This window comes from Salvia splendens, chromosome 2 (genome assembly GCF_004379255.2).
Source record: "Salvia splendens isolate huo1 chromosome 2, SspV2, whole genome shotgun sequence".
NCBI lineage: Eukaryota > Viridiplantae > Streptophyta > Magnoliopsida > Lamiales > Lamiaceae > Salvia > Salvia splendens.
In genome coordinates this window covers 32616771-32643404 of record NC_056033.1, presented here as the reverse complement: position 1 = coordinate 32643404, position 26634 = coordinate 32616771, and the positions used below count along the sequence as shown (strand labels likewise).

Here is a 26634-nt window from a genome sequence, read left to right as displayed (position 1 = left end):
ATTACGCAAGTCTATAAAAACAGAAACGGGATAAGTTCACAGTTCTCTTTTTTCAGTTGTTAGCAGCTCTATATTTAGCCACACCACGATACAGCCTTATTTTCATCCCAAAATATATCAATTCAATTTTTTTCATTTCAACTTTTTTTATTATTGTCGAATTCCATATATCTGTTTAATTTTTTATAATGGTAAAACAAAAAATTTTAAAATTAATTAATTAAAATTTCATTAATTAAATATGGAAAACTACATGAAAAAAAGCATGTTAATCCAAAAATTTCCAGAATTAAACATTGAGAAGAGTTGATGATTACTGAAAGACTAGATCTAAGTTATTACCATTTCCATCTGTGTCATCATAGGTGGAGTATTTCTTTTGGGTATATAGATTAAGGAAGAAGTGTTTGTCAGTTAAGGGTTTGATTGATACTCCTTATTTTGAGTTCGTACTTCAATAATTTATTCAAATATGATTGACTTCAATAATCACGAGATAACGACTTTTCTAAGATACCTACAAATCATCCAATAAAATAGTAGTAGCTTTAAGCAATGCTTAATAAGAGCTATAGAAGTACGGGGAATCATATCATTTGTTCTAATTAACGAGCCATAAAAATTATTATCAATTTTATTTTTGGAAAAAATATTAGTATAACAATTTTTAATCCGATAACATAAATCCGGTGCTAAATGTAAAGAAAGATAAAGTAGCAGCAGCAACAGACTTGGAGCTGGAGTCTATTCAACACTTTCTTTTTTTCTTTTTGAGTTGTATCAACACTTGAACTTCAGCAAAAAGCTAAACCCACTCTCTCTCTCTCTCTCTCTTGTTCACATTGTACTTATTCAAGAACTTTCCTCTCTCACGAACTTCTTACTATAATTATTGCAGTTTGAATCATTATTCGATACTGGGAAACTAGGATCTCCATCCACTTGTGCTCCAAATCTTTCTGTTTCTCTTCTTTTTTCGTACCTCTTCGTAATAGTTCATGGCTTCAACTTCCTAGTACTCTTTCCATATTCGTATTTGAAGAGAGAGGAGAAATGGGGTGTGCTGGATTTCTCTTCGTTTTCTCTCTGTACTCTCTTTTCCTCATGGATGTTTCCACAGCCCAGATGCCAGGTTCCTCACTTTTTTCTCTACATGCTTTTCGATTTGGTTTCAATGTTTTTTTTTGGTTGAATTTTCTCGAGTATTTTCCACGGTGGGATTTTCTTTTTCTTGTCATTATTTATTTTGTTTCCCCAAAATGTCTCCATCTTTTTTATTGTCAGTTTTGTATAAAACGATTTTTGTTAGTGTGGAGTAAGTTGTATGAGTGGGGCAATTAATATGGTGTCTTGTAGTATATGAATTGTGGATGCAGCCTTTTTGCAAAATTCGATCTGTTATTTGCTAAGTAAGGATACAGTGTCATCTTTAAGGTGCCGGAGATTTATGACCTATTTCTGACATTTCCTATTTACATAATAAGGAGAATTGCCCACTGTGTTAGATATGTGACTTGCTATAGTCTCTTACTTGAGGTGTATTCCACTGTCATACAGGACTAAAATATGTTATTCAAGGAACTAAGGTGGTTTAGCAAGCCTCCAATGTTACAGTTGTTACTTTCATAAGCTTTATGATCTGATGTAAATCTGCCATCTTTATGTATTTACTTCAGGGCTGGCCATGTGCTCGATTTGGAGACAACCTCTTGCCCTGCTTAGTGCTAATATAGGCCTTTTTCACATAATCGTTTTAGTAATGTAGGTTTCCGAAACAAAAAACTTTGTGAAGCTGAGACTTCTTTATGGCTTGTGGCATCACTGCCATGCTCCTGCTTTACTGCAAACTGTTCTACTATATTTTTGCTGTCACATGTTTTGTTTGAGCTGCAAATGCAGAACAATTCACTCAAAAACCAAATCATTGACATTCTTGGTTAACTAATGTTAGCTTAGCACGGACATGCTACCAAAACCCTGCTACACTTAGTAGTAGTAAGTTGCTTCATGTCCTTCTGTATGTGTGGTGATGAAGTGCAGAGGTTTCAATTGATATCATGTTCAATAGAAACCATAGCTCATGTCATGGCTTGTTGTATATAAGTATAGATTTACTCGGGCCTGTTAAGTGATCGCATAAACTCATTTGAATTTACTCTGATACCCAATCACTATAACAATGCAGGTTTTGTGAGTGTGGATTGTGGTGGTTCCAATAATTTTACAGATGAAATAGGTCTTGAATGGAGTCCAGATAACTACATGTTAACTGGAGATATAGTTAACATAGTTGTAGCCAATGAGACCAGAAAACAGTATAAGACACTAAGATCCTTCCCAGCAGATGATAACAAGTATTGCTACACATTCAATGTTGTCAGTAGGACCAGGTATCTCATAAGAGCGACCTTCTTGTATGGAAACTTTGACAACAACAATGTGTATCCCAAGTTTGACATTTCGTTTGGGCCTACACGTTGGGCTACTATAGTAATTTCAGATGCTAATACAATAGAGCTTCAAGAGTTAATATTTCTAGCTACAGATCCTACCATCAGTGTTTGTTTGTCCAATGCAACAACTGGTCAGCCGTTTATATCCACCCTTGAGCTCCGACAGTTTAATGGTTCCATCTATTTCAATCAGTTTGAGAGCCAATTTTACCTCAGTGTGTCCGCAAGAATAAATTTTGGTGCAGAGAGCGACAAACCGGTCAGGTAGACCTGAAATTTGAAAAGTTCGACTTGTTTTCGTTTTGCTTCTTGGAATTGCAAGTCTTCAAAGTTTCATTTATGTTGTAGGTTTCCAGATGACCCATTTGATCGAATATGGGAGTCTGACTCAGTGAGAAAAGCCAATTACCTTGTTGATGTTGCCCCAGGAACTGAAAAAATATCCACACAAATGCCAATTGATGTCAGCAGGGATGAATGGCCACCGCAGAAGGTAATGCAGACAGCTGTAGTTGGCAGAAATGGATCATTGACGTATCGCTTGAACCTCGATGGTTTTCCTGCTCCTGGTTGGGCATTTTGTTACTTTGCCGAAATTGAAGACTTGGGTCCAAGTGATGCTAGAAAGTTCAGGTTTATGCTCCCTGGCGCTCCTGATCTTAGCAAGGCTGTTGTTAATATCCAAGAAAACGCCCAAGGACAGTATCGCTTGTATGAGCCAGGATACTACAACATTTCTCTACCATTTGTTTTATCTTTCAGATTTGGGAGGACTTCTGATTCTACAATGGGTCCTCTGCTGAATGCCTTGGAGGTCAATAGATATTTGAAAAAGAGTGATGGCTCTGCAGATGGTGAGTACGAGAAAATTTTCTTAAACATGCAGACTCTGCATTTCTGTTTTGATGGATTCATTACAATTGAAAAAAACAATAAAAGAGTTCTTCTACGATACCACAATACTATGTAGACTTTTTCCTCCCTACATATCCCATATTTTGTTGGGAAGTTGAGTCCATTGAGCTACGATCATTTGTTCTTTTCTGTTTAGTAGGTTGAGTAGTTAACTTTTTGAGTGAGGAACACGAAAAAGAGCTTCCTTTTACTTACTACATAATGTGCTTTCCTACAGCTTGTAGACTCTCTAATTCTTTGAATTGCAGGACCAGTTTTGGCTGCAATAGCCTTGTCTTATAAATCATTTAAGTGGGCAAATGAAGGGGGTGACCCCTGCATTCCAGCTCCATGGTCATGGGTCCAGTGTAGTTCAGATCCTCGACCAATGATAGCATCGATGTAAATTCTGCTTCTTTCTTAGTTTAATGTTGTATTCTGCCGTTTTAGTTTGAAGTTCAGAATGGATTACATTACATACAGATAAATATGTTTGGTTGCCGACTTTTGTAACTTAACTTGAACCTGAAAATATGATCTGTATCTTTTTTGACCATTTTTGTGCTTGTGCAGTAAACTGTCTGGGAAGAATTTGTCGGGAACAATTCCAGTAGAGTTCACAAAGTTGGGGGGCTTAGTTGAGTTGTAAGTTGCTGGCTCCACTGTTTATTATTCAATGCCGCTTTCCCTATCCTGGTTCATGATCAAATCGTAATTGTTGTTCGCCTATTCATTGCAGATGGCTTGATAATAACTCACTGAGTGGTCCAATTCCAGACTTTTCTGGATGCCCTAACTTAAAAATAATGTGTGTACTCCAATTGTTCTGTCTATTTAAATATTTGCTTTATTGTTAGAGCAACTGATTCATTGTTTCACTGTGCAGACATCTCGAGGATAACCGATTGAATGGTGAACTGCCTTCTTCCTTGGCAGATTTGTCAAAGTTGAGAGAATTGTAAGTTTGAAGAGCTAAAATAATATCTCAATACTAGCTCGTTACATAACTTTGGTCAGGAGTATGGTGAAACTTCAATTTCTGAAAATTCATCCCATAATAAATTGTTCTTTATTCTTGCTTACCTGCTAATTGCTCCAACGGGAATTTTGTTTTTTACTGTAAAAGTTTTGTACTTCCAAAAACATCAATTTTCTGACAAAATGGCCAAATTGGTATTGTTCGATGTGTTTGCTCAGTATTATTCTGTTCTTACATGTGTACTTTTCATTAAGATTTTTCTGAGTCTCGTCTCCATTGGTCGCAGATACATTCAGAACAATTTGTTAGCTGGGACAATTCCATCTGGTCTTCTTAATAAAGATCTGAGTTTGAAGTGAGTATATTAGTTGCCTGCCAGTCTATTTACTTTGGATACTGGGGTATATATTAATTGCTTCCATGGTGAATATATATTTCATAATCAATTTTGTGTATAAATAAATATTTATACTTATTCTTGTAAAATCTCTCTCTCTCTCTCTCTCTCTGCCTTAACTAATAAAACAATTTTGAAATGCATTTCAATTTTTATCTTGCAAAAAGACTTCTAGTAAGTTGTTGCTCAGGCTTATCTGAGAACTCTTTATCATCTGTGTTCAGCTACACAGGGAATGCAGGCCTTCACAAGGAGAAGGGAGGGAGCCATAAGAACATTATTATCGGGACATCAGTTGCAGCTGCTGTTATGCTTATTGCTACCATTACATATTTCTTATTGCTCAAAGGAAAGAAGAAACCTCCTCGTAAAGGTTAGACTCAAACACTTATAACCAAGGTTTCATTATGTACAGCAATCTTACTTGGACGAACACAACAATTTTTGCTATATTTGATTTCTATTAGGAGAATCTCAACATAATTTGCCTCCTCAAAAGCTTGCTTCTTCCCTGGGTGATACAAACGCTGAAGCTGCTCATTACTTCACTTTAGCTGAGATCAAGGATACTACAAATAATTTTGAGAGAAGAATTGGATCGGGAGGCTTTGGGGTTGTATATTATGGGAGACTGCCTGATGGTAAAGAAATTGCAGTCAAACGCTTGACCAATGATTCCTTCCAGGGGAAGCGAGAGTTTACCAATGAAGTACGTAATATTACTGTTTAGCTTGAATTCTGCAACAGTTTGGAGAATGTTAAACCTCTTCAATCACTTGACTACATAATTATCGGAATGATTTATTGAAATTGCTTCCAACTTTCTTTCTACGTTTCAATTTTAAAGTTGCAATTGGTTTTTCATTAACATAATCAATGTCTATCAATCTAATTGTCTATAAAGGCAGTAAAGAATTAGGCCTATGTACACATGATTTTGAAAAGCAAAGCCAAGTAAATGATTATCCTATGATATGTCAGAGATTTTAGTGTCTGGAAATTTGATATTCTGTTTCATGCATCTTCCAATTATGTTTCCCATTCCTGTTTCTTGCTTGCAAGAGTAATGTAATCAGACTCTAACTTCGAGATGGAATCTTTATTGATTTGCCTGTATATCAAACTTATTTACTTTATTGTGGCATCTGCCACAGATGATTAGATTTATTTAAGCAACTTGAGCTGGTTAATTCATATCTGAAATCCATATGGTTAGCTTTTGCATAATTTAATGAACTGTGCAGTAGTGTTATATATTAGGTCTGCTCTCTGATACTGATTTGAGGTGCGAACAGGTCTCTCTTCTTTCAAGAATACATCATAGGAATCTAGTACAGTTTATTGGATGTTGCCAAGAAGAAGGAAAGAGTATTCTCGTGTACGAGTTCATGCACAAGGGGACTCTTAAGGAACATCTTTATGGTAAGTTTTTTCATCGAGATATGATCAATTAACCTGATGATAGCTGAACCAATTTGGTATTTTTCCACAGGGCCCTTAACACTTGGAGGAGGAATTAATTGGATTAAACGCCTTGAGATTGCTGAGGATGCTGCCAAAGGTTGGTTAGCCAGTTCTAAATTTCATCCATTACTGAATAAACTCATTTTACTGCATAAAAATTGGAGAAGAGAGCTGACCCAAACACCGGCATATTGATTAGTAGAAAAAGCAATTTTGAAATGTTGTCTCCTTTTGTTCGTTCAGGAATAGATTACCTCCACACTGGTTGTGTTCCAGCGATCATTCATCGAGACTTGAAGACCAGCAATATTCTTCTTGACAAGAACATGAGAGCTAAGGTTTCAGATTTTGGCCTTTCGAAACTAGCAGTTGATGGAGCTTCCCACGTGTCGAGCATAGTTCGAGGAACTGTTGGTTACCTTGATCCTGAGTACGTCTTCCTTCTTTTTCTCTTTCTTTCTTTAGGAGTGTGTAGTATCATATCCATTGGAATAGCTACAATTTGCTTGGTATATGATAGTTAGGTCTATTCATAGGTTTGCATTTAAACAAGAATCAAATATAAGCTCAGTTTGCATTGTTATGTTGCTTATGTTCACACGAGTCATTGCTCTTCCTTCACGCAATGCAGATATTACATCTCCCAGCAGCTTACAGACAAGAGCGACGTCTACAGTTTTGGGGTCATCCTCCTTGAGCTAATATCCGGTCAAGAAGCAATCTCTAACGAAAATTTTGGACATAACTGCCGAAACATAGTCCAGTGGGTAAGAGTGCCTCTTAGATTTCATGTTACTCATCGTTTACTTGAAAATAAAACTAAAAATTAGTAAAAATGATAATACTATATGTATCCTTGTGGGCAGGCAAAGTTGCACATTGAAAGTGGAGACTTGCAAGGGATCATCGACCCTGCATTGCACGAATACGACATACAGTCGATGTGGAAGATAGCGGAGAAGGCGCTGATGTGCGTGCAGCCCCACGGGAGCATGAGGCCGTGGATGTCTGAAGTCATAAAGGAGATCCAAGATGCACTCGCCATTGAGAGGGGGGCAGAAGCAGTGAGGGAAGGCAGCTCAGACGAGATATCTAGGCGCTCGGCTCACTCGTCCCTCAACTTGGGGTCATTGGATATCGGCTCCAGCGACCACCGCTACTTGGCCATCGATGAATCCATAGCACGCCCAACTGCTCGGTAAAATTATTGTGATAATTTTTGGTTGGATTACTTTTGCTGCTACATTTAGTCACACAGCCTGCTGCTGGGATAAACCATAACAGTCTGTGTAGATTTACTGTATATTCCAGCCTTTTTTTTGCTTTTTTTTAAGGATTGGTCTATATATTGTTCATCATTCTTGACCATTTTTCTGGGAAATATATCGTGCATTCTGTAAAACTATAATTTATGATGCGATAATTTGAGTGAATAGTAGTGTCCTTTCCGTTACTTTAGTTTTTCATATTTTTTGTATAGATTTTTTCTGCTTCAATCAATTATTTTCAAGAAGTACTTTAAAATTTACTACTACTCTAATATATAAGTTTTCTTTGTGAGGCCACCCGCAACGCGTCACGCGGGTGGCCCGTGTTCCGTGTTCCGTCACGCTGGGATGAGACGGCGGCGTGACGCGTTGCGGCGCCCCGTCTCGTCCCCAGCAAGTCACACGTCCCGTTCCGCCGCGACGAAACGCGAGACGGCTCGCCACGCGCCGAGGCGACGTGGCGCGCTCCCAGGCGATGCGTGACGCCCACTCGCCGTCCCGCGAGTGGGCGTCGTCACGCTGACGCAATAATTCTTTTTTTAAAAAAAAATCAGATTAAATAAATATAAATAAATAAATAAAAATTGTTAAACGGTAATATTACCGTTAATAGAGCCGTTTTTCCCTTTTTTATTTTATTTTTTTATTTTTTTTACTCTTTAAATACTCCTAATTCATCATCATTTCACACACAATTACACATCTATTCTTCCCAAATCATCTCCATTTTCTCTTCAATTTTCATCTAACATCTCATCACAAAATGTCCGGCGACAGAAACTCCGGCGGTGGCAGCTCCGGCTGGTGGGATCTCAACGCGTTCGGAGACTGGGGGAACATGTACAACACATTGGGTGGTTCCGGTTCGTCGACGCCGGGCACTCATGGTTCGTCGACGCCGAGGGGGTACCAACCACTCAATTTTGATATGGATGCATACACTCGTCCCTCCGCCCCGCGGTATTCGCAGGGACTCTCCCAGATTCGGGAGGATTATTCGGTTCAACCCAGTCCAGAAGAAGGCCGAGGCGGGGGAAGTTCCAGGGCGGAGGCGGAGGCGGAGGCGGACGAGGAGGAGGAGGGGACTCTCCCAGATTATTCGCAGGGACTCTCCCAGATTCTCGTACGATCCCATCGTGGGGAATCAACAACCCCAGAAGTGCTTCTGGGAAAAAGGTCACCGAGGCCTACTAGGAGATTAAGCCGAAAAAGACCCGCCGCCGCACATATAAGATGCTCCGCGCTCACTTTGACCGAGTCGACAGAGAGGTCAAACGATTTTGCGCCATCTACAAGCATGAAGCGGCTCAGTACCAAAGCGGAGCCACGAGAGCCGACATTCTGAGGTCGGCTTTGCGGGTCTACTACGAAGACACCGGCAAATAATTCAAATATGCCGATGTTTGGGAGGTCGTCAGGGACGAGGAAAGGTGGGCCGGCGGTGTGCGGGGTCCAGCTCGGGCTTGACCTCGAAGCGCATGAAGCACACGGCTAGTGGCTAATACTCGTCTGGTGAGGGCGGTTCGGGCAGCGGGCCACAAGAGTTTGCCTCGCAGAAGGAGGAGACCCCGCCAGACGATACCGAGGGGGTTTTCCCGTGGGCGCCGTCGGTCGCAAGGGAGAAATGTGGCGAAGGCGGCTAGAGGGAGGAGGGGCCGAGACGAATCAAGCCAGGCGGGCTCGGGCTCGGGGGGTGGGAAAGTAAAGTTGACAACGAAAATGATTACTGAGAAAATGAATTCTGAGAATAAGATTCCCAATAACTTTACTTTCCTGTGTTTAGAAAATATCAAGATTTTAAATTTTATAGTATTTGATTTAAACACCGAACTAAAAATAGACTTATTATTATTTTATTTATAAAGAAGAATAATAATAAAATTTTTAATAAATTATTATTTACAAACTATAATAATTATATTGTTATATTTATTATTAAATAGTTTAAATATGGATCATCCATCACAATATATAATAATACAAGTATATTATAGTTGCATGGAGTATTATAATTATAAATTATTATAATGATGATGATAATAATAATAATAATAATAATAATAATAATAATAATTATTATTATTATATTTAAGGAAATTATAATTAAATAAATTTTATAATTTAAAATTTCACTATGATTTTATTAATTAATTATTAATTTATAAAATAATAATTAGTATTTATTATTATATAATTATATTTTCATTATTTAATAAATTATTAATTATTATTATTATTATGATAATAAAAATTATAATAGCATAGTTATAATTATGATCATTTTAATTATAGTTATTTATTATTCTGAAATTAAGCATGATTTATAGTTTTAAATTATTTTAAAACAATCTAATTATTATTATTATGATAATAATAATAATATCATAATAATAATAATAATATATTACATTAAAAATGTAAGAATCCTAAAACTGGAAAAAAAGAATACCTAAGAAAAGTTAGGATTTAGAATCCTGGAAAGTTGTACTAAATTTCCTTGTTCATGGGATTCTGATTACTTTCCCATATGATTAAAAATTGAAACAAACATAGGAATTTAAAATTTAAGGAATCAGATTACTTTGCCAAACAGAATCCTGACAACCAAATGTGGCCTTAGAGCATCCACAGTGGTGCGGAATTCCCCGCGGAATTCCCAAAAACACCTCATGCCACGTCATAAGGATTTCCCACTGCATAGTGGCGGAATTCCCTGCGGAATTCCTGAAGGAATTCCCACAATTAAAAAAATTCACAAATTCACAAATTAAACAATTTCCGGAAGTAAGAAATTTACGAAATTAAATAGTCGACACAAATAGGGAAAAATATTCCATTAATAAAAAAAAAGAAAAGTACATTTCACCAAATTAAAAAAATACATTTCAATAATGCTTCACCCCCACATCAACGACGACCCCTCCGCTGCCATACTTCTTTAATAATATCGTTCTGGAGTCGAACATGGGCTTATTTTTGGCGCATGTCGGCGAATGCACGGACTCGATCGACATCGTCGTGGGGTATCCCCATGCGGACATTGTCAGTGGCCACACCATAGCTTGGACCCGCAGCATCAGCGTCCTCGTCGGTCCACTCAGTCAGTGTTGTACCTTCATCTTCGACAATCATGTTGGCGTACATGATGTCGGCGATGCTGTCAACATACCACAGCCGTGCGGGACCCTTCACTGCCACCCATCGACCCTGTAGCACTCCGAATGCCCGCTCCACATCCGTGCGCGCTGCCTCATGACGTTGCGCAAAGTATATCTTCTTTTCATCTGCTGGGCATCTGATCGTCTTCACAAAGACGGGCCACATCGGGTATATCCCATCCGCCAAATAATAGCCCATGTTGTGCTGGTTGCCGTTGGTGATGAAGTTGACGGTCGGACAGACGCCCATGCACTGGTCGTTGAAAAGGGGCGACGACTGGAGGATGTTGATGTCGTTGTTCGACCCGGCTACTCCAAAATAGGCATGTCAAATCCACAGCCGGTAGTCAGCTACCGCTTCAAGGATCATCGTGGGATTCTTGGCCTTGAAACCAGTAGTGTACATCCCTTTCCAGGCAGCGGGGCAGTTCTTCCATTCCCGGTGCATACAATCTATGCTGCCTAACATCCCCGGAAACCCGTGCTGATTCCCGTGCATATCCAGCAGAGCCTGACAATCTTTGGGGGGTAGGCTTCCGAAGATACCTATCCCTGAAAATCTCTCTAACGCCCTGACAAAAATACTTCAGGCAGTCGCGCGCAGTCGTCTCGCCGATGTGGAGGTACTCGTCGAATATGTCTGCCGAACCTCCGTATGCCAACTGCCTAATTGCAGCAGTGCACTTCTGAATTGGCGTGTGGTCGGGTTTACCACCCGCATCCTCCCGCACCCTAAAATACCCGTATCGACGCTCAAAAGCGCCCACGATACGCATAAAGAGCGGCCGATGCATCCTAAACCGTTGCCGGAATAGGTTCTCCCCAAACCGCGGCTCCGGCGCAAAGTAATCCTCGTACAACTGCCTGTGGGCAGCGAGGTGATCCCGGGAGACTATAGTGCGACGCGATGGATAGGTCGAGGCACCGCCGCCGCCGCGGCCGCTTGTTCCTCCCTCTCAGCGGCCTCCCGCACACGTGCGTGTATCATCCGCATCATGTGTTCATAATGCCCACCACCACCACCACCACCACTACCGGCCATTACGAATATATAAAAGAAATTTAGAGAGAGAAACTTGTTAATACAAGTGGTACGAATGAAATGAAGTTCAACGAGATGTATAAGGAACCGAAAAAAAAAATTTAATGCATTAAACGGGAATTCCGCGGGCGTCAACGCAATGTCGGACGTCCGCGCAGAATTCCCCGCGGAATTCCGCCGATGGCCGCGAAACTGCGAAATCCTTCGCGGAATTCCGTATCCATGGAAGGGACGTGCAATGGTGGACGTCAGCCACGGAATTCCCCCACACCAGTGGGAATTCCGCGTGGACGTCCGCTATTGCTGATGGTCTTACTATTTTTGTGAGTCCAAATTCCAGAAGTTGAAATACAAATGCAGCAAGACAATTATTTGTCGCAAGGAAAGAAAAGAAAAGAAAAGAAAAGTTCAAGACGTCGTCGTAGATCAGCTATAATACGGTAGACCGACAGAGGACACGTGGGGTGATATTGTAGAAGCATCCAACACCTAATCAAATAAATTTAGAAAAACCAACGGTGCTGATAAACCTAAACTCGTTTCCAATCCCTCAATCTCAGTCGTCGTCTCCTTCCTCACTTCTCAACCCTACGATCCTTCCTCTCGCGCCCAAATTACAAAATTCGACGAATCCCCTTGCAGGTAACGGACTAACGGTTATCCCTCCTGTTTCTCTCTCCATGCGTTTACCCGCTGCGTATCATCGTGACCTAGGGTTTCTTTTAATATGCTAGATTCATGGCGGACGGGCACTCGTCGCAGGGAGCTCCGGGGAGCCCCATCTGTGGCAGCCACGACCTATGCGGCACGGATACGGATACGCGTATCAGTATCCGAAGGATACGGATACGCGGATACGGCTCTTTCCCAAACAACCCGATACGCGGATACGTTTTAACTATTTTTTTAATAAATAATAATAGTGCATAATAAATTACAAAATAGATATTCTAATGTTATTATACAAATAAAAATAATAAAATTACAAAATATTAAAAGCTAGTGTCAATTTCTTTTATGGTCGATTACACCACATCGATTTTTTGGTTATACTTATCCATATTACCAATAATATTGATCAAAATATTTATTTATAGTTACAAAATTAGACAAAGTTAATGGAGTAATAAATTGGCCCAAAAAATGAGCCCCAAATATACTCCTTTTCCATCGTGACTACTTCTTGCCCAATTCATTCTCCCATTTCCAATTTTCTTCAATCCCTAGTTGAGGCAATAGCGGCGCCTCCCCTTTCTTCTTCTTCTTCTTCTTCTTCTTCTTCTTCTTCTTCTTCTTCTTCTTCATATCCGATTAACTGTCAATTTTGTTCCCAAATCGGATTGAAGTTCGTAAATTGAAAGTTGCGAAGTTCTTCGACAGAGATGGACGTTGATTTCGAAGAGGAGAACCTCAGATCTTTGCAGATAGAGGAGGATGAAGGCCCAATACGGCCCAGCTCGCGGATACGCCGAAGGATACGTATCGAATCTGAGGTTTCCCGGCCCAATACGGCCCAGCTCGCGGATACGCCCAGGATACGTATCGACGGTGTATCCGTCGCGTATCGGTATCGGATACGTATCCGATACGTGATACGGCAACAGGGTGGCGTATCGGTGTTATATAGGCCACGACAGCGGAGGAGATCAAAGCCCGCGCTGCGGAGTCGGTGAGCCGGATAGGTTTCTTCCTATTGCGAATATCAGCAGGATCATGAAGAAGAGACTTCCCGCGAATGGGAAGATTGCTAAGGATGCCAAGGAGACGGTGCAGGAATGTGTTTCCGAGTTTATTAGCTTCATCACCAGCGAGTATGTCCATGGATTTTAATTTTGGCTGACTTGATTGCATTTTGTTGGATAAAAGAGCTGACTTGTTACGTATTCGAATCTTCTTCTTGGGTTTCTGTCAAAACTTGGGCACATGTAATTTGCATTTAATTTTCAAGTGTTTATTTAGGTATAGGCATCTAGTTTGATCCAATTTTTTAAATTATTTTGTGCGTGCTTATGAGAAAATGTGTTAATCTGCTCACTGGCTAGTGTTAATGGATAGCCATCTTCGATGTCTTTGGTCTTTCTATGTACATATATCATTAGGTTGTATCGATCTTTTTGAGACCAAAAGCTGAACATTTTTTGGTGGGTGTGATGCAAGGGCAAGTGACAAGTGCCAGAGAGAGAAAAGGAAGACAATTGATGATTCCGCGAATTATTGATGATGATGAATGCTCGTAAAAGTAAATTACGACACAGGGAATTTACGTGGTTCGATTTACTGAAGTAAATCTACGTCCACGGGAAGAAGGGAGGGCAAGATTGTATTGCTTGATCTGGGATTTACAGCTTACAACACAGACTTGCTATATGATGTTTTATCTCTAGAGAGCTTAACCCCCTCATATCAGATCTAAATTCTATTTATATATGGAACTAAGATCGTGGCTTGCATCTCCACCCTAAGTCGTGGATGTCGTGTAGGTCATGGCCTAAGATCGTGGATGTAGCGTAGGTCATGGCCTACGATCGTGGCCTGAGTTGACACCACGTGGTAGTGGGTGTGTTGGACATCCTGTATGGGTCCACTAACTCCTTGTTCGGTCGAATACTGAGACCGAACTGCTTTGGTTGCCGATCTGAGAGTAGAGCTTGATGCCGACCTGAGAGCAGAGCTTGATTGGTTGGCTTTTACCGAGCTGTAGGCTGAGGCCGAACTCTTTGGTAATGCCGAACTCATACTCCTGCTTTGGTTGCCGATCTGAGAGTAGAGCTTGATGCCGACCTGAGAGCAGAGCTTGATAGGTTGGCTTCTACCGAGCTGTAGGCTGAGGCCGAACTCTTTGGTAATGCCGAACTCATACTCTTCCTTGGGCTTTGGGCTGATGGGCCGTCATTGCTGTTGGGCTTGTTTAGTACGCACCCCATCACTACCCCCCCCGAAAAGCGAAGTGAATCACTTCGGCGAAGCGAGTCACTTCGGCATTCTGGAAAAGGGTACGGGGGAGGCTGAAGTCAGGGGACGTGCCCTGCGCGTGACTGCATTAAATGCGGCATTAAATGCGACAGTAAAATCCGGCCGTCGAATCCTGAAAAGGTGGGATATGAAACGGTGCGATGATTTGAAATCTTTTCCAAATCTGATAAATACCGCCTTTCTTCATCATTTGAACACCTTTGCTATTGGCTTCTTCTGCACTCTCTATCTTTTGCGTGAAAAATTTCCTTCCGCTTTCAAAAATTTCCTCAGGATTTCTTCAAACTTTCAAAGAGTAAGAACCATGTCTGCTTCTTCTTCGTCTGAGTCTGGTAGCGGTAGAAAAGGGGGTAAGGGGTCTTCTAGCCGGAAAGAATCCGGGGAGAAGACCGTAGAGTATTTTCACAGTATCTTGAGTAAGGATACTGTGATATCCCTTTACGAAAAATACTCTTTTCCTGGGGGGAAGGCGGTGGTACCTGACGGTGATCATAGGGCTGACTCCCCGCCGGAGGGTTACGCCACCGTGTACGAGGCCTGCTTAGAATGCGGGCTTCGTTTCCCCCTCCCTTCTGCCTTTATAGATTTACTAGATTTTTTTCAGCTTCCTTTAGGCCAGGTGACTCCGAACTCTTGGAGGCACTTGTCGGCCTTCGCTGCCGAACTCCGTAGGTTAGGAAGGGATTTGTCTTTGAAGGCGATCCTTAAATTCTTTCAATTTAAGAGGAAGGGGTCTTGGTTTTACTTGATCCCTGTACAGCCTTTTAGGGCCTTTTGTAAAACGAAGTGGCCGAAGTGGCAAAACCGCTTCTTCTACTATGATAGGACCGCGGCTCCTAGTTTTCCCTGGAGAGGGCCGAAGTCCGTTATCCGTCACCCTCGGCCTGAACCGTTGGACGAGCTCGATGGCGAGCTCAACAAGATTCCCATAGTTAGGAAACAATACACGGAGTCTGAGCTCGTCAAGGGCGACGTCGTGTTCGACATCTCGTCTTCGGACGAAGAGGCCGAGGGTGAGGATTTCTCTTTATCTTTATGCTCTACTGCTTTAGCGAAGAAAACTAACCTTGCTTTCTTGCTTTTTGGCAGTGTACATGCTGAATAAGGCTATCCGAAAGTCCTCCGAGCTTGTGGAGCCGGAGAGGCAGAGAGCCCCTCGCTCGGCGTCTGAAGCCGAGAAGGATCCGAAGAGGCAAAAAACCTCTTCTTCGGATCCGAAAGAGCCGGAGTCGTATTCGGCTAAAGGGAAGGGGAAATTTCATGAGTCCCCAAGAGTGCCGGGGAAAGACCTGGTCATCTCCGAGGTGGTTGCAGACATCCCGGAACACGTCCCTGAGCCTTTTCAATGGCCGACGAATTTTGTGGAGGTAAGCTTTCTGACTTGGCTTCTTTTCCACATTTTTTGATGGCCATTCTGTTGAGTTTTTTCCTTGTTCATCTTCAGAGAGCCAAGCTCGTCTCCGTAGAGCTCTCCAAAGCATCCCACGACTACGAGGAGATGCAGAAGGAGTTGCATCTTGCTCGTAGTCTGGCCGAACAGGCTGAGGCCAAATTTGAGAGGGCCCGAGCTGCTAGGATATCGGCTCAGGATGAAGCCCGGTCAGCCAAAAACCAGCTCATCATCCTGCAAGAGCAGACGAAGCACCGGGAGGCTCAGAAGGAGGCTGCCGCCGTGGCTGCCCAGGGGGAGGCTCTCCGTGTTTACACGGAGAAACTCTTTTTGAGCAGCCAGTTCTCGGCCTTTGTCGGTAGTCTGGTAAGGCTAATTACCGATAAGGGCGAGCAGGGGGCCGACGTCGTGCTGCCTCTGTACAGCCGAGAGATAGCAGCTCGGCTTCAGAATCTGCCGCTCCTTGAGGAGCTCGCTTCATCCTCGGTCCTGCTTTCTGCAGACCGAGTCCGGAGTTGTCGAGCTGATCGGGACGAGAACCTGGAGGCTATCTTTGCCTCCGTGGGACCCGTTTCACCCGCTTCGACTTACAACGGAGAGGGTGAGGCCGAGCCGCTGGAGCCGGAGGCCGAAGTCGAGCGGGCCGGGCATCCGGAGAAGGAAGCCGATCAGGAGGCGGAGGCGAGGCCGGCAGGACGCGAGGCCGAGGCTGAGGTAGCTCAGGAGAAAGAAGCTGAACCAGAGCGAGGAGCCGGAGACAAAGCTGGCGGAGTATGATTTCGTCTCCCTTCTCTTACTCTGGTTTCTTCCTTGTAAAATGGCCTTGAAGCCCTCCTAGTGTAAAAAATTTTCCTTGTGAATGAAAAATTCTCTACACTTGTCTTCGTATAGCTTTTCGTACTCGCCTTTACTCCTGTTGTATTTTACTATCTGCTCGGTACAGCTGCCGAACTAATATAGTTGCTTTGTACTCAAGGAGATGGAGATACTTCACTGGAAACGGCTGTACTCTTCGGCTTTAGACGAAGCTGAGAAAAGAGCTATAGCCGATCAGACGAACAATGACGAGCTTCTGGCTCGTTTAGTGAAGCTGGAGGCCGATAATAAGGACTTAGAGTCCGATAAGAAGGATCTGGAGGCCGAGCTGAATACGACCATTGCTGAGAGGACTGCGTACGAGGATTACATCCGTGTGCGCGGGGGAGTGACCATATCAGATGTTCAGAGTCGAGTTGACGAACTGTGGGAGGAATATCATGTACTCCGGAGGAACAATGCGCTGGAGAGCTCGGCTTGCCAACAAGTTGTGAAATCATTGCGGCGCTGGGCTTCTCGGTACAACATTGTTCTTTCTCGGCGCCCCTCCATAGAAAGATTCCTTCGGCATATCGTGCCAACAGATGCTCGCACTCCAGATCAAACCTCTGGTTCCCTTGTTCAAAATCCTACTCCCAGTCAACAACGAACTCCGGAACAGCCGGAAACGTCAAGACGAGAACGGGCTCAGGAGCAACCGGAATCGTCAAGACAGGGACGGACTGAAATTCGCCGAGGAGTTGTGACTATGAGCGCGCAAGATCAGCAGATGCTTATTGCAGAGACTCTTCATCGCCGAGGTGTTAGGACTTCTCGGGCTCGGGGAAGAGGCGTTGGGTCGAGGATAGCATCTCGTCGACCTGCTTATTCTTCATCTGCTCGGAACAACCGAACTCGGCTTCCAGAGGATTTTGCAGATAGGTGGCTTAACTTCAGCAACCCTGGACAGTAGAATAGTCCTTTGTAATAGCGTAACGCCATTTTGTAGGGTAGCGGAGTTGTATGCCGAACAAGATTTGAAAAATGAAATTTTGTTTTCGCTTCTAACACTGTATTTACAGCTTAGCGAAAAAATTTCATCGTACTTGTCCTCGGTCTTATGAAGTAAACTTCTTTGACCGGACTTGGTCCTTGGTCTTATGAAGTAAACTTCTTTGACCGGACTCGTCTTTGGTCTGATGAAATAAACATCTTTGACCGGACTCGTCTTTGGTCTGATGAAATAAACATCTTTGACCGGACTCGTCTTCGGTCTGATGAAATAAACATCTTTGACCGGACTTGGTTTGTGTTCTAATTTGGCGATTTTTGTCGCCGGGATCGAACTTTCCCTTGTCCTAATTCGGCGAGTTTTATCGCGTGGATCGGACTTTCCCAGTTAACCGAAGTGGTCTTATGCAGTAAACCTCTTTGACTAGACATGGTCGTCCCCGGTCTTATGAGGTAAACTTCTTTGACCGAACTTGGTCGTCCTAATTCGGCGAGGTTTATCGCGTGGATCGGACTTTCCCTTATTGCAGTTCGTTTCAGACGAAGTGCTTATTTCTTAAGCCGAATTGTGGTCTTGTATCTTCCTGAGAAGCTTGGACTCACAATCGTTGGCTTATTGCAGTTCGTTTCAGACGAAGTGCTTGTTAAGCTGAATTGTGGTCTTGTATCCTCCTTGGAAGCTTGGACTCACAATCGTTGGCTTATTGCAGTTCGTTTCAGACGGACTGCTTGTTAAGCTGAATTGTGGTCTTATATCCTCCTTAGAAGCTTGGACTCACAATAGTCTTTAATAATCGATCTAAAAAGGGGATCAGTCTTTAAAGAACGATATACCTTGGTACCATTTGTAAGAGACGACAAGCACATCGAGACAAAACACATAGAGAAAAAATGAAAAAGATGAAAGAAAAAAAACTTTAAACTTTTTTTTTTTTTTTTTTAAAAAACGACAAGTAAAAGGTGCAAGTAAGAAACAAACAAATAAAAACATATACCCCTATGACCGAAATAGACACGAGACGGACTGACCGGACTGTCTCTTACAAGTGGAACTTCTTGAGGTTGGAGATGTGCCATGTTCGGGGTACTTGTTCTCCTGACATGTGAGTCAATTTATAAGACCCTTTGCCGAGGACTTCTGACACCCGATATGGACCCTCCCATGTGGGTTCGAGTTTGCCCAGCTTTTCTGCTCGGCTTACTTCGTTGTTTCTCAAGACGAGATCTCCCACTTGAAATTGAAGCTTTTTCACCCTTTGGTTATAATACCGGGCTACTTGCTCCTTATACTTGGCTGCTTTTATGCACGCCAATTCTCTTCTTTCTTCGGCGAGATCTAGTTCTGCTCTCAGTCCGTCGTCATTCATTTCTGAGGAGAAATTTAGAGTTCGGGGACTGGGTACGCCGATCTCCACCGGAATTACGGCTTCAGTGCCGTACACCAGACTATACGGAGTTTCACCGTTGGAGGTTTTTGGTGTAGTTCGGCAGGACCATAGGACTTGAGGGAGATTTTCTACCCATTGTCCTTTGGCTTGTTCTAACCGAGCTTTTAACCCTTTCACCAGAATCCGGTTCGTTACTTCCGTTTGTCCGTTTGCTTGGGGATGGGAGACCGAAGTGAACCGCTGTTGAATGTTCAGCTCTTGGCACCAATTCTTGAACGTCTTGTCGGTGAACTGAGTCCCATTATCCGAGATGAGGATGTGGGGTATGCCAAATCGGCACACTATGTTCTTCCAGACGAAGTCCAATGCCTTTGAGCTCGTTATCGTAGCTAATGGTTCAGCCTCCACCCACTTCGTGAAGTAGTCCACGGCAACGATAAGGAATTTCATTTGCCGAGGAGCTTGAGGAAGTGGTCCCACTATGTCTATGCCCCATTGCATGAAAGGCCAAGGGCTTTGCATAGTGTATAGATCGGTCTGCGGCATCCTTGGGACATTTGCATGAATTTGGCACTTCGTACACTTCTTGACGAGCTGCACTGCCTCTTGTACCATGGTTGGCCAATAATATCCCCATCTCAGAACTTTTGTAGCTAAAGCTCTGGCTCCGATGTGGCTACCGCACGATCCTTCATGAACTTCTCTGAGGATGTAGTCCGTCTCTTCTGGTCCTACGCACCGCAACAACGGCTGGAGGTAAGACTTTCTAAAGAGGACTCCTTCATGAAGTTCGTACCGAAGTGCTCGGCACGTGATCTTCCGAGCTTCTCTCTTATCCTCGGGCAATTGTCCTTGATCCAGATACCGCAAGATCGGCGTCATCCAGTTCGGCGAGCTGGATACTGAATGTACCTCGGCTTCATCAGTGCTTCGATGCATTAATTCTTCCACCTTTGAGCTCGGATCTGAGGCCAACTTACTTAAGGTATCTGCTCGGCTATTTTCCGCTCTGGGAATGCGGATTATCCGAAAATAGGAGAAACTTCGGCTGATGTTTTGCGCTTTGTCCAAATACTTCTTCATTCTCTCGTCACGAGCTTCACTTGTACCCAACATGTGATTTACTATGACTTGTGAATCACAATGGACTTTGAGAGATTTGACGAGCAGACTTTGCGCTAACTGGAGTCCGGCCAGGAGGGCTTCGTACTCGGCTTCATTATTAGTAGTGGGGAATAGAAACCGAAGTGAGTAGGTTACCTCGTGTCCGTCGGGAGCGACAAGTAAAATACCAGCTCCACTTCCCATTTTGTTTGAAGCTCCATCTACGAATCCGCTCCAGCAGTCCGGCGGCTCTACTTCGGATTCCAAGGGCTGTGCTAGCTCGGCATTGGCAGAATTCTTCTGTTCGGCAATAACAGGAATTGCTTGATCGAACTTTGCTTCTGCAAGAAAATCTGCCAAGGCTTGTCCCTTGATGGCTTTCCGAGGTAGATATTCAATTGTGTGCTCTCCCAACTCTATAGCCCACTTGGCGATTCTGCCTGATGCTTCTGGTTTGGTCAACACTTGCCGAAGTGGCAGATCAGTTAAGACGCATACCTTGTGAGCATAGAAGTATGGCCGCAGTCTCCTTGCTGCATTTACTAATGCCAGAGCAATCTTTTCCAGAGGTTGATACCTGGTTTCTGGACCTCTTAATGCTCGGCTTGTAAAATAGATGGGAAGCTGCTTTAGGCCTTCTTCTCGTACAAGCACCGCGCTGATGGTTTGATCCGATGCCGCTAAGTATAAGAATATTACTTCGGCTTCGGTTGGAGCAGAGAGAATAGGAAGCTCGGCTAGGTAACTTTTGAGCTCGTCAAAGGCCTTTTTCTGCTCGGCTCCCCACTCGAACTTTGGTGCCTTTTTCAACACCTTGAAGAACGGCAGTTGCTTTTCGGCTGCTTGGGAAAGGAATCGATTCAGTGCGGCTAGACATCCGGTTAGCCTTTGCACGTCATGTATGGACTTCGGCATTGCCATGTTCTGAACGACTTGAACTTTTGAGGGGTTTGCCTTGAGTCCGTCCTTTGAAACCCAACAACCCAGAAACTTTCCCGAATCTACCAAAAAGGTACACTTTTGGGGATTAAGTTTGAGGTTGGCTTTCTTGAGCACGTTGAGAGTGGACTTGAGGTTGTGCTCGTACTCCGAAGTGCTTTTGCTTTTGACGACTATATCGTCAACATACACTTCGACCTCCTTTCCAATCAGGTGCCGAAAAAGCTTGTCTACCATCCTTTGATAAGTGGCTCCGGCATTCTTTAAACCGAATGGCATCTTTTTAAAAGCGAAAATGCCGAAATCAGTAATGAAGGCCGTTTTTGAAGCATCAATCTCATCCATTAAGACTTGGTGGTAGCCTTTGTATAAATCAAGAAAACAGAAAATTTCGAAGCCGATCAAAGCTTCTACTTTTTTATCTATGTTCGGAAGGGGATAGCAATCTTTGGGACAGTGCTTATTTAGATCGGTGAAATCTATGCACATCCGCCATCCTCCTTCCTTTTTCTTGATCATGACAGGATTGGCCACCCACGAAGGATACTTCACTTCGAATAACACATCCGCTCTCAGTAATTGGCGGACTTCGTCATGGATGACTTGATTTCTTTCTGCCGCAAAGAGTCTTTGCTTCTGTTTTATAGGCCGGACTGATGGATCAATATTTAACCGATGAGTGATTACCTCAGAGGGCACTCCGGTCATGTCCAACGGAGACCATGCAAAGACATCTTTGTACTCCTTGAGGAGCTGGATGGTCTTTTCTCGGAGTAGAGGCGTTCCCGCGAAACCGATCTTGACCGTTCTGGACGGATCATCTTCGTATAACTGAACGGTCATTGAGTTCGGCTCTGGTGTGACTTCGGTAATTTCGCTTGCCTCTGACTCCGGCTGCTGTGATTGCTATGCTTGATGATGCCGATCTGATTGCTCGGCACTTTTAAGCGCAATCTGCAGACACTCTTTTGCTCTCTTTTGATCACCTCGGATGACCGCTATCCCCCCTTTAGTGGGGAGCTTGATGGTGAGATGATAAGTAGAGCAAACGGCCCGAACTGCGTTGAGCCAGTCTCTTCCCAGGATGATGTTGTACGGAGACCGAGCTTTTACCACAAAGAACTCAATCATCGTACTGGAGCTAGTAGGCGCTTTCCCCACCGTGATCGGAAGGCTGATAATACCTTCAGGGCGGGTGTCCTCCTGGGCGAAGCTCTTCAGGGGAAGCGGAGCCGGACTGAGCCGAGCTGGGTCCACTTCTAGTTTGTCGAAGCATTCTTTAAAAAGAATGCTAACCGACGCTCCTGTATCCACAAACACCCTGTGGATTAGTTTGTTTGCCACTCCGGCTTGGATGACAATGGCGTCTTGGTGAGGAGAGATGGCCGGGACGGGATCAGCATCCGAGAACGTAATCACTTCGTCCTGCTTCAGCCTTTTATGCGTTGGCTCCTCTCGATTGGAGCCTCTGCGCTCTGACTTCAGGGACGACTTGGTCTTCCCGGCAGGGAGAGCGTCGATAGTCTGGATTACTCCATCATATTGCGGCTCGTCATCGTCTTCGGGATCCGGCTGCCTTTTCGGATCTTGAGGAGCGCAGTTCGCACCTCTCTGCTTTTTATTCTTCTTTGACTGCTTGCTTTGGTATTTTTTTAATGTCCCTGCTTTCACAAGAACATCGATACCTGCAGCCAAGTTTCTGCACTCCTCGGTATCGTGACCGTGGTCTTGATGGTAGGAGCAGTAGTTATCCCGGGGTCGGCGCGCGGCTGATTTCGTCATCCGCTTTGGCTTTTCGAACAGGTCAGAGTGCAGTTCGAAAATTTCCGCTCTCGGCTTGTTCAGCGGTACGAACTGAGCGGGCGGCTTCTCGGGATTGAGACGGGGTCCCAATCTGTCTTGTACCGGAGCCTTTTGAATTCTTTCAAATGGAGTCCGGCGAGGATGCCCCTGATCGCTATGATCGGGCTTCCTTCTGTCTCCTCGGGACGATGAGCTGTCTAACGACCGTTTGCGACGGTCTGCCTCATCGGCCCGGGAGTACTGGTCCGCAATGTCCCACATTTCCTGAGCTGTCTGCGGACCGCACTCAACGAGCTTCCTGTAGAGAGCTCCGGGCAGGATTCCATTTTGGAATGCCGAGATGACAAGCAGATCGTTGAGATCGTCTACTTGCAGGCATTCCTTGTGGAATCTTGTCATAAAGTCGCTGATTTTTTCGTCGCGACCTTGACGAATGGAAAGCAGCTGAGCCGAAGTGATTCGGACTTCCGCTTTCTGAAAGAACCTCCTATGGAATGCATCCATTAGATCTCGGTAAGATCTAATGCTGCCTTGGGGGAGGCTATCGAACCACCTTCTTGCGTTCCCGATGAGCAGCTCGGGAAACAGCTTGCACATGTGGACCTCGTTGAGACCCTGGTTCGCCATGTTATATTGATAGCGTCCCAAGAAATCATGAGGATCCACGAGTCCGTCATAGGTTATCGACGGAGTTCGGTAGTTCTGTGGTAGGGGAGTTCGGGTAATATCGTCCGAGAACGGAGTCCTCAATGCTCCGTACACGGCGAACCCGACATTTCTTCGGTATGGAGGAGATGGAGTTCTCCTGTGATTCCGGTACCGAGGATTCTTTCTCCTGGAAGACATGACACTACTGCGGTAGTGACTGTCTCGTATGGAGGGAGAGGGAGAATCCGCCGTTTTCGTCTCCGGCTGCTTTTGGCTTTTTTGCAGGAAGGTTAAGAATTCCTCCTGCTTTTCAGCCAAAAACAGCTTGACAGCCTCGTTCAAATCGGGCTGCTGGGAAGACTCAGTGGGACGATTTTTGGAGCGGCTTGTTCCTCCGCCATGAGAACTGGTGGTGGATTTATCCCTAGGCTGTTTTCCAGACCTATGGGATGGATTGGCTTCCTCCTGGTTCTCACGGGCAGGAATACGGGTACTCTGCGATCTGGTATGCATTTTTTGGGTGGAAAAAATGGTCAAAAATTCGCTTTATCACAAATTTGGTTCTCTGGTTCCCACAGACGGCGCCAGTGATGATTCCGCGAATTATTGATGATGATGAATGCTCGTAAAAGTAAATTACGACACAGGGAATTTACGTGGTTCGATTTACTGAAGTAAATCTACGTCCACGGGAAGAAGGGAGGGCAAGATTGTATTGCTTGATCTGGGATTTACAGCTTACAACACAGACTTGCTATATGATGTTTTATCTCTAGAGAGCTTAACCCCCTCATATCAGATCTAAATTCTATTTATATATGGAACTAAGATCGTGGCTTGCATCTCCACCCTAAGTCGTGGATGTCGTGTAGGTCATGGCCTAAGATCGTGGATGTAGCGTAGGTCATGGCCTACGATCGTGGCCTGAGTTGACACCACGTGGTAGTGGGTGTGTTGGACATCCTGTATGGGTCCACTAACTCCTTGTTCGGTCGAATACTGAGACCGAACTGCTTTGGTTGCCGATCTGAGAGTAGAGCTTGATGCCGACCTGAGAGCAGAGCTTGATTGGTTGGCTTTTACCGAGCTGTAGGCTGAGGCCGAACTCTTTGGTAATGCCGAACTCATACTCCTGCTTTGGTTGCCGATCTGAGAGTAGAGCTTGATGCCGACCTGAGAGCAGAGCTTGATAGGTTGGCTTCTACCGAGCTGTAGGCTGAGGCCGAACTCTTTGGTAATGCCGAACTCATACTCTTCCTTGGGCTTTGGGCTGATGGGCCGTCATTGCTGTTGGGCTTGTTTAGTACGCACCCCATCAACAATCAATGGGGATGATTTGCTATGGGCTATGGCAACTTTAGGATTTGAAGACTACATTGATCCTCTTAAGGTGTACCTGAATAGGTACAGAGAGGTAATTATGTCCTCATTTTTCCTTCTCCTTACAAGTTTCTTGGTTTTTATCTGTATAAAACTATTTTGTGTTGTGTTGCAACTGATAATGTGTTTGTTACCCTTTTCTGGAATCTATGATCCGGGACATGCTCTCGGTGGTGGCAGATGGAGGTGAGTTTATTCATATGATGCTTCCAGTGTAATGCAACCCTTTTTGCTATTAAAATAGCAATTGATCTATGTTCAACTTTTTTCAGGGTGATACTAAGGGATCAGCCAAAGGTACAGATGGATCTGCAAAGAAAGATGGATTACAGCAGCAAATTCCGAGTTCTCAGGTACGCTGTTGAATGATGATCCAAAGAAATATTTCTCTTTCAGACTTGTCCTTTTAAAATGGAAATAGATTTTAAAGTACTGATTATATGTCATATTTTCCTGCAATTTCCAAAGCTTCTTCACCAGGGTTCATTCTCACAAGGCATGAATTACATAAATGCTCAGGTATCTCGACCACTGTGCTTCTCATTGTCGCTTAACGGTCCTGTAAATTCTATGCTTACATATATGTGCAAACTTATTTCCTGTCTTGCACAAGATGGGGAGGTTCTTCAAGGAATTCTGAACTTTTAAATTGACTCTTGTTTGCATGTTTCATTCTTCATGGGACTTCCAGATGCACTATCTGAAAAACTAATGAATAGCTGCAATATGTTTTCCCAGTTTCTTTATTTCAAATGTATATATGTGGTGCTGAGTCTGCTTACTTTTTATGAGCTGTTTATGGAAAAGGGAAGTTGCAAAAGTAATACTAGTATATGTACTCTCTCCTTCTGTAGGCATATTGTATGTTTACATTAACTGTTTGTTCTTAGATCTGTGCAGTTATGTAGTATCGACTGCTATTTACTGATGAAATTAAATAACTTGAATGCTCAGACTATCATTTTTTTCATTGAGAGGTTGCAAATAGGAAAAGAAGGCTTTGAAATCTTCTAGCCTAGTATCAATAAAACATGCTAGTGTTATTGATCTCTAATCAATCCGGGCATATCTAACTTGTGGTTAGCCTCCAACCACATATGTGTTGTTTGAATCAATGTGGGGAATCAGAAGTTTTGTGCTGATTGATAGTACTACTCTTTATGCGTTACATTTCCCAGTTGTTGGACAATGTGATTCTTAGCGCAGTTTCCCTTTCTCATTTGTAGCAACAAGCTCAACACATGATGGTCCCGATGCGAGGCATGGACTAGAAATGGATTATCACCTTGGACCAAATTAAAACCGCCGTGCTGTTAAAGATATGGTAGAGCTCTAGATGCATTTTATGTCTGTTGTAAGCTGGTTTCACATTACTGCAAAGCTGTATTTAGTTATAGATGCTGTAGCCGTCGGAGTCTGTAAATTTCTAGCTTCACAGTTTCGAGAGTCCTATCCATCTAAAGTTTCATCCTTACTATATATCATTGCCATGTCTACCCTTTTACTATTGATTGTGGGAGGTTTCGATATTCGTAATCTTATATTATT

General features: G+C 43.5%; 2 protein-coding genes across 2 annotated transcripts; both read left to right on the top strand.

Annotated features, from left to right (window-relative positions):
• The first annotated feature begins 739 nt into the window (after positions 1 to 739).
• Positions 740 to 7640, top strand: LOC121792262 (probable LRR receptor-like serine/threonine-protein kinase At1g67720). Its single transcript, XM_042190129.1, has 15 exons — positions 740 to 1132; positions 2186 to 2717; positions 2802 to 3307; positions 3617 to 3749; positions 3921 to 3992; positions 4087 to 4155; positions 4234 to 4305; positions 4613 to 4681; positions 4948 to 5096; positions 5191 to 5432; positions 6019 to 6145; positions 6216 to 6284; positions 6431 to 6617; positions 6819 to 6954; positions 7054 to 7640. Exons 1-15 carry the CDS (start codon positions 1054 to 1056, stop codon positions 7387 to 7389), a joined length of 2778 nt encoding a protein of 925 aa, XP_042046063.1. The 5' UTR covers positions 740 to 1053; the 3' UTR covers positions 7390 to 7640.
• Positions 7641 to 12393: 4753 nt separating this feature from the next.
• Positions 12394 to 26393, top strand: LOC121792256 (nuclear transcription factor Y subunit B-8-like). Its single transcript, XM_042190128.1, has 8 exons — positions 12394 to 12445; positions 13283 to 13466; positions 13813 to 13845; positions 25024 to 25120; positions 25267 to 25272; positions 25359 to 25439; positions 25555 to 25605; positions 26313 to 26393. Exons 1-8 carry the CDS (start codon positions 12394 to 12396, stop codon positions 26355 to 26357), a joined length of 549 nt encoding a protein of 182 aa, XP_042046062.1. The 3' UTR covers positions 26358 to 26393.
• The last annotated feature ends 241 nt before the right edge of the window (positions 26394 to 26634 follow it).

Bases quoted from the DNA above. Each gene is read 5' to 3' on its own strand.
- LOC121792262 (XM_042190129.1), top strand. From the start codon at position 1,054: ATGGGGTGTGCTGGATTTCTCTTCGTTTTCTCTCTGTACTCTCTTTTC. The intron at 3,308-3,616 runs GTGAGTACGAGA...TTTGAATTGCAG, and splicing joins GAGTGATGGCTCTGCAGATG to GACCAGTTTTGGCTGCAATA. The intron at 6,285-6,430 runs GTTGGTTAGCCA...TTGTTCGTTCAG, and splicing joins TGCTGAGGATGCTGCCAAAG to GAATAGATTACCTCCACACT.
- LOC121792256 (XM_042190128.1), top strand. From the start codon at position 12,394: ATGGCGGACGGGCACTCGTCGCAGGGAGCTCCGGGGAGCCCCATCTGT. The intron at 25,440-25,554 runs GTACGCTGTTGA...CAATTTCCAAAG, and splicing joins AGCAAATTCCGAGTTCTCAG to CTTCTTCACCAGGGTTCATT. The intron at 25,606-26,312 runs GTATCTCGACCA...TCTCATTTGTAG, and splicing joins TGAATTACATAAATGCTCAG to CAACAAGCTCAACACATGAT.